At 38.4% G+C, this 12,834-nt stretch overlaps 1 protein-coding gene across 2 annotated transcripts in view; it reads right to left on the bottom strand.

Moving 5' to 3' along the window:
* Positions 1-12,834, bottom strand: part of nudcd1 (NudC domain containing 1) — a 92,594-nt gene that overhangs the window by 48,542 nt on the left and 31,218 nt on the right. For both annotated transcript variants that reach the window (XM_052023186.1, XM_052023187.1), the window contains 4 exons: positions 12,126-12,311; positions 10,529-10,709; positions 6,699-6,887; positions 312-516 (listed from right to left, as the gene is read on the bottom strand). In XM_052023186.1, the coding sequence (XP_051879146.1) occupies positions 312-516; positions 6,699-6,887; positions 10,529-10,709; positions 12,126-12,311 (761 nt within the window). The remainder of the gene's footprint in view (positions 1-311; positions 517-6,698; positions 6,888-10,528; positions 10,710-12,125; positions 12,312-12,834) is intronic.

Raw genomic sequence — 12,834 nt, 5'->3', positions numbered from 1 at the left:
TGAAATGAATACAATTGATTAACCTGTCTAACCTTAACCTGGTAGGGTTTCAATGGGTACATCCCCCGCATGACTGCCAAGGGACTATCCGAAGTTGGTGCTCTGTTGCTGAACTCGGTGGCAAGTCCAATATCAGAGCACAATTGGAATGACTGTGGCGAGACCTCTCAGAAGGTTTGGGACTTCCACATTGGTGACAGACGCTCTCAACAAGTTTCAGATCGTCAAACTGGTCTTCCCCAGAAAAACTGTTAGCACTTCTCTCCAGTAACACTGCAATTATTAAGAATGTGAGTAGGGAAAGTACTTGCCTATTTTCAGTAATTGTCCAAGTACTCTCGCTGTGGTCAACTGAAGAGTACAACTGGCCTTCTACGAAAACAGCTTGTCCTTTTACTCCAACGTGCAAGTGATCCGATGACAACTGGAACTCTATGTTCTGTTTTGTTATGTTTTCTGGTAGCTGAATATTTACAGTCAGGTCTTCATCCGTCTGTTGCCAATAATACACTGGTTCTGTGGAATTAAAATCCCATTTTTCACCATTACTAAACAAGACAAAGCACTACCAACAATCTCCCAAACCTCCTGCAATGCTTTCCCATAAATTTCTTTAATTGTTTTTTTGACCAGCATTCAGGAACACAAAAAATAGTAATTGCTTCTTGAATGTAATATTTCAAAGTATTAAGGTGCCAGTCTGCTGTGCAGTGCTCCATATAAAAGTTCCTGAATACTGCACACACAGATTACATGCATTAGCTCAAAGCTTTGCTCCAATTACCGAGGACACTTAAGAGGAAAGTACTGAAATTCAAATTTATACGAGTTGGTCCAAATAAAATCAAGTGCATAACTCTTGAGTGTTATCTTAGCAACACTAGCTTTATTCATTACTGCATTAATTTTATTTTAATCTGAACTATTGCAAATTTGGATGATGTGGTAATATCTAACAAATCTTTGCAGGAAACATTTTCTCATGATTTGTTTCCCTTGAAGATTCTGTTAGTTTTAAAACTTCCATAAATTGTGATTACTTGTTTAATAAATGACACTTAAACCCCAATCATCTCAGCAACTTGCTTTGTACCTAACATAAGCAATCTACTCCCAACATATTAAGGAGAATATGTTAAACAAGCATGGTTACAAACTATCACACAAGAGTATTCCCTGCTTCAGTTATTTACTGAATTACAACATTTACAAAGCCATACTACAGAGAAGAAACAGCACCACAGACACAGATTAGGGTAGACTATGATTTGAATCATTATTTCAATAGTTTTGTTGAATTAATGGATCTTGACAAAGGCCTCTCAAATAAATCTGTGGACAATTATAAAATGCATAGGCTGATCCATTTCTTCTTCCACCCTCGTATCCAGCCATCCATTAACATGGAATCTGTTAAAACATTATCTTACCAAGTCTTTACAGTAACTCCAATGTTTTATTTTTTCTAAATAATACTGTGTATTTTGCAAACATTTAGATATCTTCGAAAATAAATGTCTTGCAATTCAAGGAATTTTTTCAGAAATGGTCATCAATTAAAATGTCAGAACATTTAATGTTGCTTTAAAAATGCATAGGTTAAAATTAGCTATAAATGCTGTATACTTAAAATGAACAAAACCTGCTTTCTCCAAAAGGATTAGTGTGCTCAGATAGCAAGCAAGTTCGACTGTACTACCCAGGAGAAAACTGGAATTTAAAAAGCAAGTTTAGTGTTAAGTCTGCAGTAAAGATGTTATGAATGACACCAGTGCCTAAGTTAAGGGGATAAATAGTGTAAAGCACTTTGCGTATTCATCCTAATTACTGTTCAGCAATTCCTTCTGAAAATGCACCCATCCCATGGATCACACGATGAACTCCGGTAAAGTCAATAGGGATAAGAGGCAGAAAAAACTTCACTGGCTGTAATTATACCTGGCACAAAGGAAGGTGACTGTGGCTGTTGGGGCCAATAATTTCAGCTTCTGGATGTGCTGCAAGAGTTCCTCCAGACAGAATCCCTGGTTTAACTATCTTAACTGCCTTATCAATGATGCACACACACTGACATGGTCAGAATAGTGATATTCATGGATGTTTGCAGAGTATTCAATTTCTCAAATAATGAAGCAGTTCAAACACAAATGCAGCAAGACCTGAGTAACATCCAGAGTTAGGCTGAAATATGGCAAACAGTATTTGTGCTTCAAGTGTGCCTGTCAATGACCATTTCCAACAACAGAATTGAATGAATGCAATCACAATGAAGGCATACCAGCGTCTTTACTTTCTTAGAAGGTTAAGGAGATTCAGCTTGTTACCAAACACTCTAACAAACTTCTACAGATGGACTGTTGAAGGTATCTTGACTGGCTGCATCATGGTAAATTATGGCAATTCGGCACAGTAGTGTAGCGGTTAGCATGACGCTATTACAGCGCCAGCAATCGGGGTTCGATTCCTATCGCTGTCTGTAAGGAGTTTGTACGTTCTCCCATGTCTGCGTGGGTCTTCTCCGGTTGCTCCAGTTTCCTCCCACATTGCAAAGACATACGGGTAGGTTGATTTGGGTTTAAAATGGGCGGCACGGACTCAGGCCGGAAGGGCCTGTTACCACGCTGTAAATAAAATTAAAAAAAAGAATGCGCAGGAATGTAAGAAGCTGCAGAGAGCAATGGGCTCAGCCCAATACATCACGGCACATCCCTCCCCACAATCAGAAGTATCTACATGAGGCGATGCCTCAAGGCGGCAACACCTATCATCGAAGATCCCCACCATCTAGGCCATGCCATCATCTCTGAAGCCTGAAGTCCCACACCACCAGGTTCAAGAACAGCTACTTCCCTTTAACCATTTGGTTCTTGGACCAACCTGCACAACCCTAATCACTACTTCAGTATAGCAACAATATGACCACTTTGCACTATGATGGACTTTATTTTTGTGTTCTAATTGTGTTCCTTCTTGTATAATTTATGTTTAATTTATGTTTTTCTTGTGAATGCTGCATCTCTGATGCTATGTGCTTGTGATGCTGTTGAAAGTAAGTTTTTCATTGCATCTGTGCATACATATATTTGTACATATGACAATAAACTTGACTTTGACTTTGAAAGGTCTTCCCTTAATGTTGCAAATGCCCAATCTCCCTACCTAGAGATGACTGAACAGAAACTCAAATAAATCAGCCAGACAAATGTCTTGGTTATTGGAGCAGGTCAGTCATGTTCAACTTCATTCTTGAGCTATGGGCCTCACTAATATGTTTATCTTTTGTTGGGGCCCAAGAACACCTTGGATTTCAATCGATGTAGCCCATTGCCAAAGGTATCCTCATACTATTGTTTAGTTGAGAGTGGCAGGATTCTGACTGAGTGATGATAAAGAAACAGAATCCAGGTCAGGAAGGTATGCCACTTGCTGATGGTGTTTCTATGCATCTGTGGCCCTTGCCCTTCTAGGTGGCAGAATTGCAAGTCCTGCTGAAGAAGTCTTGGTGAATTACTGCAATATAACTGACCACCATTCAGTGGCGACAGCTTAAAAGGACTTGCATGGTGGGAGAGAGACAACCTCCAGATCTCAGTTTGCCTTTGTCAAGGCTTTGTGTAATGTTAGCAGCAAAACATTTGATCATGACTCGAGAAGAAGTTCTTTCCCTTGGGAGATAAGAAGCATTATTGCTCCAACATTCGATGTGGTCTTCTAAAAATCATTGAAGAATAGCAGTTTTTGTATCTCTTTCTCCTTTGGATTTGCCAATACCAGATGTAATTACCCATGCTCTGGCAAAGGATGGTGTTGACCACAACTTTTCAAGACTCAGAAGAGCCTTTGCCCTTTGTTTCTCTGCTTATTTTCCCCTTGTCCTACTTCACAGACAGAGCATACTATCGCATTGTAAGCAGTAAACACTGATTTAGGCTGAACTATTGGAATGGGAGGAGAACATTCAGCCCCTGCAGCCTGTTCTGTCATTCAGTGAGATCATGGTTGCTCTATGACCGAATAACATGACCTTTTCCCATACTTCCCAATAGCAAAATTTTCTTAATTTCAGATTGAAGATTAATTCTTATGACTGGCAATTGTGTGTCTTTGCTATTAAAGCCTTTTCTCTTCTGGACAATGCAGAAGACGGGCATTTGACTCACCAAATCTATACTGGCTTTTTTGAAGAGAAATTCAGTTTGACCAACTTCCAGGTCTCTCCCCATATATCTGTAATATTTTTCTCCTTCACTTTGAAGGCTGTGATTGAATCTGCATTCACCACGCAATAAGGCAAAATGCTCCAAATCTCAATCATGTGTGGAATAAACTAAGTTTTCCTCTGATAATTAAAAGTTCATTCTTTTCCTCTATTACAGCAAGCCCAAACTTAATACTGCAAAATCCTTTGTAGGGAAACAACATGGCGCACCCCCCAGCTGAAATAATTACAACTACATCTGAAGTTACAGGCCTTGGCACATGTTCTCCAAAACTTCAATTTCTTTTTTAGGATTTCTGGCACTGATGTACAGTTTGCCTTCAAGCCAGACATTAATGGTTGCTCCTGCAGCTCAGTCTCACAGGTTAGGCACTAATAAGTACTTCGCTAACATTTTTTTTGAGATGCCTTGGTAACTGAGAATACTGATAGACTGCTGGTTATTTTATTTCCCTAATCACACAATGCATCACTCATCTCCAGACAAAGAGAGGAAGAAAATACAAAACAAGATAATTTAGTTGATTTTAAGTATGCTATTTAAGTATCTAATTAATTTTGATTGATGCAGGAGAAAGTGCACAGAGTATTTCATTTCAGTAGTGTCCAACCTTTGGATTTTCATTCCATTCCTTCCACTGCAAAGCACCAGAACCCTTTCTCAACAATTCTTCATAACAGAATAATTCACAACATAATTAATAATTAATAGGTAAATGAATAGAACAATGGTTACAGGGGAGTTTCAACCACTTTCAACTGAACACAGTTGTAATATTAATCTTAATAAGTGAGCATAAAGTTAATTTTCAGATGCTTAATACCTTCTGATACATAACCATCAGTTTTTTTTAATCCTAAGGTAAGTACACTATTAATGTAAACATGTCAAACCACAAACCAACTGTAATTTTAGAGATTCTTTCTGTAATAGTTGATTGGCAGAATTCTGCCAATGCTTATCCATTAAATTAAAAATCTAGAAGATGATTCCCTACTCCTGTTTCACAACATTAATCAGTTGGCATCCAGATATTTCACCACTAAGCAATTATCTACCAGAATTAATTTGCACAAATTACAGTAAAACTTAACTTGCACTACCCAACGTCACACCTTCAATGACAAATGCAAATCCTATTTGTAGAAAAAGTTCATCTTCAGTGCTCATTCAGTGTAAAAAAAGGAACACTCTATTCTTGCTATTGACAATTCTCATTATCTTGTACCTAATGTCCTCTGCCAAGATTGGTCAGGAACAAGTGCAGAGATAATTCTAAAGGAAACTCAGAAATTAGAACATCCATCAATAATGATTTGGAAAAACATTTAAAAAAAAGACCATGGATACTGGTTTATTATGCCAAATGCATTTAAAGTCAGCAAAGCTATTAATCACATTAAAAACCTTGCAATGTCTGCCTTCTCCATGCCAATTGAGGATAAGCTTAGGTAATCTATAGGGAAAATTATAATAAAGCAAAATGGTTCTGCATAAGATGGAAGGCTGCAGCCACCCACTGAAATGGTCCTCGCTAGAATACAGTCTCACAGGTTCCTTAACGGAGTATTCTTCCAATATAAGATTAGACAATGAGTGAGTGCTCTGAAGTGTGAAATTCCAATCTGAAGTTCTATGCCTGAGGCACACACCTCTCTGGCATTTCATAACAATATGATTTTTACCATCACCATTAGTCTATACTTTTTAGTCTTCAACTTCATGAGAGACAGAGGGATGCAACACAATTCATCCCTGGGAATGTACCATTGCAAGGAAATTAATTTCATGCAACAGAAATTCATTACAAAGTTTCACAATAAAAATACTTCCTCAACTCAATCTCAGTAAACTTTCCTCACTGAAGCATTTCCAATTGTGACCATTGCTGTTTCAAAATACTCTATGGCTGCCTCATTTACCAGAAGCCGTTTGCTTTACACTGACACTGCCCAAACCAATTAGAAGCCTAATGGGTTCTAAGCTTCTTAGCAAATTTCCAAAAGTTGCAAACTTAATCTTGGGACCAGAAAAAAATGCTAAGCCAGGATACAAGATAATAATCCATAAATTTCTTGACTCATAAATTATTTAGAACGTGGAACTTGCTCCCACTGGGAATAGATGTCGTGAAATGATACACTGAAGGGAGAAAGGAATAGATGAAGAATCTATTCCATGGTGAAGAAATGTATGAAAGATAAACACCAGCATGGAGCAGCTGGGCTATTTGGTCCATCTCTGTGCTATAAATGCCATACAATTCTGTGCAGTAAATCACAAAAGCAAAAATAAACAGCAACAGCTGGGAACAAATGCATTTCAGGGCAGTCAGCATTGGTAAAGTTTGTGAACACAAGCAACAGGAACAAACTGATCACCAATTTGTTTCCATCTTCATTTTATTTCCAGATAATGCCTATCTGGCTTCAAACAGTAAGAAAGGAAATAACCAATCCCACCAGCATGAAAGCTGACCTTTCTTTTCACTTGTGTCCATTTTCTCCATTTTCTGTTCATCTATGGGCTTCCCATCAATCTGCACGAACCTGAAAGGCTTGTCAGAAGCTATCATCAGGCCAGTCCCATCCTGCTCTACAGCTGCGTAGTGCGGAGCTAGTCTTCCAATCAGAGTCCTGTGCCGTGATACTTCACATTTGTTGCTCTCTGCAAGTACACAAAAACAGCATTACTCTCTGTTTTTTCCACAGGGTACAAGTGTGCAATTCTATCTTCCCCACATACTCAAACTTTCCTCACTGCCCTCCAACATATTCACTCATTTTGCTTCTACAGGCACCAGCAGTCTGCTGGCTCCCAGTCTGAGGGGGTCTCATTCTTCACTTGTAATCCCAGATAATTAGCACCAATTTTATACTTATAATATTCATTTACATTGCATCACTTCATTCAGAAGCAGGAAGCCCCAAACCACCTCTTTCCTCCCTAATTCTGGGAGATAAGAACTACTGGTGGTGAAGTAACTTGCACCCAGACTGAGTTCAGCAACTTGTCACAAACCAGGGAACCTCCCGAGAGAAAACAGAAGACAAGAGCAAACCAGTAAGAGATGTAAATTATGATATAAGCTTTTACAGCTAATTAAAAAGGCCTTTTATTGGCAGAAACAGGAGAAATTATAGTGGGGAATGAGGAAGTGGCAAGGATGTTAAATACTTTATATCGGTCTCCTCACAGAAGACATAGATTATCACTCCAGAAATCGTGGAGAACCAAGACTCAAGCAACAACTAAATTAGTAATTAAAAATGATATAGCTTTGGAAAGGGGATCTAATTGAAATGTACAAATGTTTGACAGAGCTCGATGGGCTCGATGCAGCAAGGATGTCTCCCCGGTTGAAGAATCTATTACCAGTGGTCACGGTCTCAGGACGTGAGACAAGACATTTAGGACTAATACAAGGAGAAATTTCTGCATGGAGGGTGATGTAACTTAAATCATACTTGCTTTCTCACTCCTAAGAGTTCTGATGACAGGTCACTGATCTGAGATGTTAACTTTTTTTCCCTTATTCCAGAGATATTGCCTGATTTGGTGAGTATTTCCTGTACTTTCTGTTTTTATTTCAGAATAAAGAGTCATCTATTTGGAGTTGAGAGGAGATGACATTTGTTCATAAAGAATTGTAAATCTTTGCCATTCTTCATCATGAAGGCTGAGAATGCTCAGTCATTGAGTGTATTCTAGATGAAGATGTGGGCTAATGCATGGAAATGAAGATGACCCAGAAGATCAGCTATGACCTTGTTGTACATTGGAGCAGACTCGATGGCTGAATAACTTGCCTATTTCTTTTGCTCTGTTCTTCCTTGTTGGTTTGGTTTGGCTTGAGTGTTCGGCACTCAGCTATCAGGGTTGTTTTTCTCAAAGTGCACAACCATGACCATTTCTATTGAGTATTCATCACTCAACATGTCCCTCTTATGAAATGTTCAATTAAAGCACAGAAACATAAACCATTCTTCATCCAGATTTAATACATCTGACACTAAGACTCAGTTCAATCATGCAGGGTGCTTAATGTTGTTATTTTAGGACAGAAAAAACACAGAAGAGTTCTTTGTAAATTCCTGCATGAAGTAGCTGCACCACATGTAAATCGCAGCGTGAGAGCATCAGTAACAAGACCATGACCTCTTGAGCCTGATTATCCATTCAAATAGATCATGGCTGAAATGGCCTTTGGCTTTAATTCCATTTTTCTCCTGATTCCACAATCCACCGATTACTGAATCCAAAAATCTAGCTCAACCACAAATGTACTTAATGACTCAGCACCTATTGCCCTTTGGGGTTGGGAAATCCAGATTTAGAACTATATGCGGGAAAAAATACTCCTCATCGCACTCTTAAATGGCCGACTCTCCCTTACCCTGTCAAGAACCTTCAGAATCTTGCACTTCAGTGACTCCACTCTAGAGGTTAGGCTCAATAAACCTAAACCCCTCATGCTAGGAATTGACCTTGTGAAGCTTCCCCCCAAGTACATCCTTCCTTCAACAAAGAGACCAAAATTGGACACAGTGCCAGAGATAAGGTCTCTTCAAAGCCCTGTTAAATGTTGTTCCAGAAGTTCACAAATGGCAGTATAAAAAGAATTTCTCTTGCCCATCCTTCCTATCCCTGTTCCCTGAATATTTTCAGAATTCCTACCCTAAAGGCAACAGCTATCTGATATTTTCACACCGTCACCACCCATGCATTCACCCATCTGCCACTGAAACACCCAAATACATTTGCTTAATCTCACCATCTGCCATTTTAATGCTCTTCTGCCCAGACCACTCTCTTCCACCTGCTATTTGGTTAAGCTCATCCCAAACTCTGTTGTTTCATAGCGAACCAACATCTCACCACAGTCCTGGGCTCGCTGGTCTGCACTGGCTCCTGACCCAGCAAATCCTTGATTTCAAAATTCTTATCCTGGTGTTCAAATTGCTACATGACCTTGACCCTCTTAACTGCTGAAATCTCCTCCAACCACAACAATAAGAGCTTGATATTCCCCCAACTTGCATCTTCCTCACCCCCTATTTTACTTGTCCCATAAATAGTGGAATGCTTCAACAATTTATGTCAAATGAAGGTTGAAGAAGACTGCATTATGGATAGTGAATCAGCTACAACTGCTGATTGTGTTTTGCCATAATTCACCAGACACAGAATTTTCAAGTACTCTTAACTTTCACGTCATTTTATTCAGTGTCTGTTACTTTAAATTTAAATCATGCTCTAATGTCCCACTTTGAAAGTCCATTGCTTAATTCAAACTACTGCCATACCAAATATTTCCATCGTAACTGATTCCTCACCAGTAAAATTCATTCAAATTCACCCACTTGATCAACTGTAGGTAGGATAGCTTTCCCTTGCCTGAGGACAGTGCATTCACAGGTAGAGCCGTAGCAGTATCAGAAACCACTAGAAGCACAAAGGGACAAGAGCACACTCAACTATATGAATGGACATCTTGGAAAGTGAATAGAGTTGTGCAACAGAAACTTACCATCCCTCCCACTGCATATTGACGAGCTGTTGCAGTCACATTCTTAAGTGCACATGAGAAGCTAGGTTGAATTTCCATGAAGAGTTGAATAAACCCATGGAGATGGCAAACTGGCCAAGTTAGTTCCAAGGAACCAGCTGCAAATTATTTCTTGACCTTACTTAATTGCTAATCCTTCAATTTGAAAGCCACCCAACAGACAGGGACTTAACATCTGCAGAAACAGATGCTTATGACGCTTAAACGTTGGAAAACTAAATAAATCCAACACAACGTGTGGATTTGATAAAAGAATGTGCCCTTGAGATAACAGAAGGTACTGATCTAATCAATGGTTTTGGACGTCATTGGCTAATGATTCTTGTTTTGATCTTGGAGCTCAATGCATCTGCTCATCAAACCTGTCTGATCTGAAACTAATTGCAAGAATGTATTATTCCCAATAAGCCCTTTTGTGCATTTTCAATAATGAGACACCAAATTTGTCAAGCAGAAGTGAGAAATAGGAATTCCAATTTCTAAAATTCAGTATGTAAACCATGAATGTGTGGAATTCTATCATTTTATTCTTTGGTGTTTTGCAGTATAATACCAATCATTTTTCACAGCAGTGGGGAAGAACTCCTAGACATGAATTCCTAATATTGCACTGTGCCTTATTGTTCTTTCCTCATTTCCATTCACTCCAGTCAAGATTTTTTTAAAATTTGTATTCAATGACATGTTCCAAGGTAATCTCCACAATCACTAATAGTTTACTGTACTGGTTATAACTTACCAATGTTCTCACAAGTAATGGTTAGCCAATCTATTGCTGAGTGAAATCCACTTCCCTTCGTATTAGATTCATCTTTCTCTGTCTTGAGTAAAACGACATCTATTAAGTTTGCATTGTCTTTTAGATAAGAATGACTATGGATTATCACAAAGGGTTCTCCCAGTTCTTGTTGGAACATTATCTGTAAGAGGGAAAAAAATAATCAGGTTAGATTTGAACATTCTCAAAAATTACCAAAGTATAAAACTACTAATTTGTTTAAGAATGGAATTGTTCCACAATAATTTTCAGACTTTAAAAACACATTTGTTCATTGTTTCATTTGATCCGAAAAACCTCTCAAGGCACAAAAATAATCCAATATGAAAATAACTCCAACATAAAAGTGTTACAATGATACTGGATCTAAAACAGCAAACTTTCACCCATAAAAGAACACAACATGAAACCACAGGTAAACAAGGCAGACAAAAAAAAACACATGAAATGGGGTGTACAAGTTTATTACACTTTTAAACAATTTGTAATGCTTTCACTAACTTCAAAGTTAAATTTTTAATCACACAAGCTTTAACTCTCTCATTCACAGATGTTTTAGGACTAAACACACCATGTAACATGCTACTATCCCAAAAGAATGAAAAGTGTGCAACCATAACATTTTGGGGAGCTACCCTTTGTTGGGAGAGCTGATACAGCAGTAAATTTCAAAAGGGAATTGGACAAATACCTAATTTAAGAAAAATAACCAACAAATTGAATTTCTATGGTGCCTTTCAGAACCTCCAGAATTCCTAACGCGTTTGGCTGACAAGAACATTTTTAAAGTGAAGTCACCTTGGTATGTAGAAACATGATGCATTTGGATAAGAGTAGAAGAGCAAGACTAATTACATGGACTGTGGTGGGGCAAGGGTTAAGTTATCAGACCAGTAAGTGTATTTAAAAAAAAACAGAAAATGCTGGAAATATTCAGGAGGTCAAGATGCATCTGGCAGAAGAGAAGCACAGTTAACATTTCAGTTTTTTATGTTAGCTGTTCATACTACCATGTAGTAATGAACTACTCTAAAAAGCTCTGCATGCACAACCTGATCTGGTTTTTGACCACTGCAATGGGAATTCCACAGTATGCAGCCAGTCCTACTAAATAATAGAGAATAAACTACTTGAAGGTTAGCCCCAGGATAGCTTTGCCATTAAGGTATGCAACTTGCATGACTCCTCATTGCCAAAGTAAATTTTGACCTTGTCAGTGAAGAGGAGCTCAAGGAAGTATCCATCATACTTGTTGACCGTTGTAATGACATAACATGATTTTTCAGCCTTGTTATGGAGGAAGATTAGGGGAGCTGCCACAGAAAATCTACCTCAGGGTATTTGAAGAGGTTTCCTTTGAGGAAATACAGTGCACAGATTCTTTATAAGAATTGTAAGTGTGACAATTCATACACACCCCACACTACTACTGATAACCTTCCCCAACAGCTCTAAGAGATTACTATGCCAACTTTAGAAACAAATGTCAAACAGTAATGCAAACTGGCAAAAATGTATAAATTTTCACGGGTCACCTGATTAAATAAACTTGGCTCACCTCCCATTTGTCAATGTTATTTGGTCCGCGATTGTTTGTTCTGAGGAGGTACAGCTTTCCTGTTCCATCTGACAAGGCTGCCCATGTAGGTGATGTAAAATGCATAGAAGCACAGACCAAGGTGTCACAGGATTTAATCTCTGCTGAGAGCCGGAACACCTCCCTGGGCTTGCTTATAGCTGTATCCTTTGAATATAAACATTTTTTTAAAAGTCAAGGGATCAGTGAAGTTTTAGTCAAGAAATTAGAAATTTTAGAAAATATATACACTTGTAAAAGACATATTAAGATCCTGCATCATGTGTATTTCTTAAGCACACATTGAAACTGCCATCATAAGGCAAATAGAAATATAACACTGCAGCCAGTAATTTAACACTAGAATTCAAGAGCATGTAATCATCATACAATACGCACTACTGGACAAAGACAGATCATGGTCCTTGTGTTGTCTTCTAGCTTGTCCTCTACCATCCAGTCACATAATATAATGGAGTTGCTGATTTAACATAGCAATCAATCTCTATCAATAACAGACCCTGACATAAGGCAAGAATGGTCCCCAATGATGGAGACCACTCATAGGTAAGATTTGAGATAATTGGCAGAACTGTGGTTGTAGACACTCCTGATTTGTCTCAGGAATACCAATAAATAAAATAATAATCACCCAGAAACTGATAAAAGTTATAGAAGTTATAAACTTCTC

Source organism: Pristis pectinata, chromosome 9 (genome assembly GCF_009764475.1).
Source record: "Pristis pectinata isolate sPriPec2 chromosome 9, sPriPec2.1.pri, whole genome shotgun sequence".
In the NCBI taxonomy this organism is placed as follows: Eukaryota; Metazoa; Chordata; class Chondrichthyes; order Rhinopristiformes; family Pristidae; genus Pristis; species Pristis pectinata.
The sequence above is the reverse complement of the archived record's forward strand: the minus strand, read 5'-3'. Positions and strand labels throughout refer to the sequence as shown.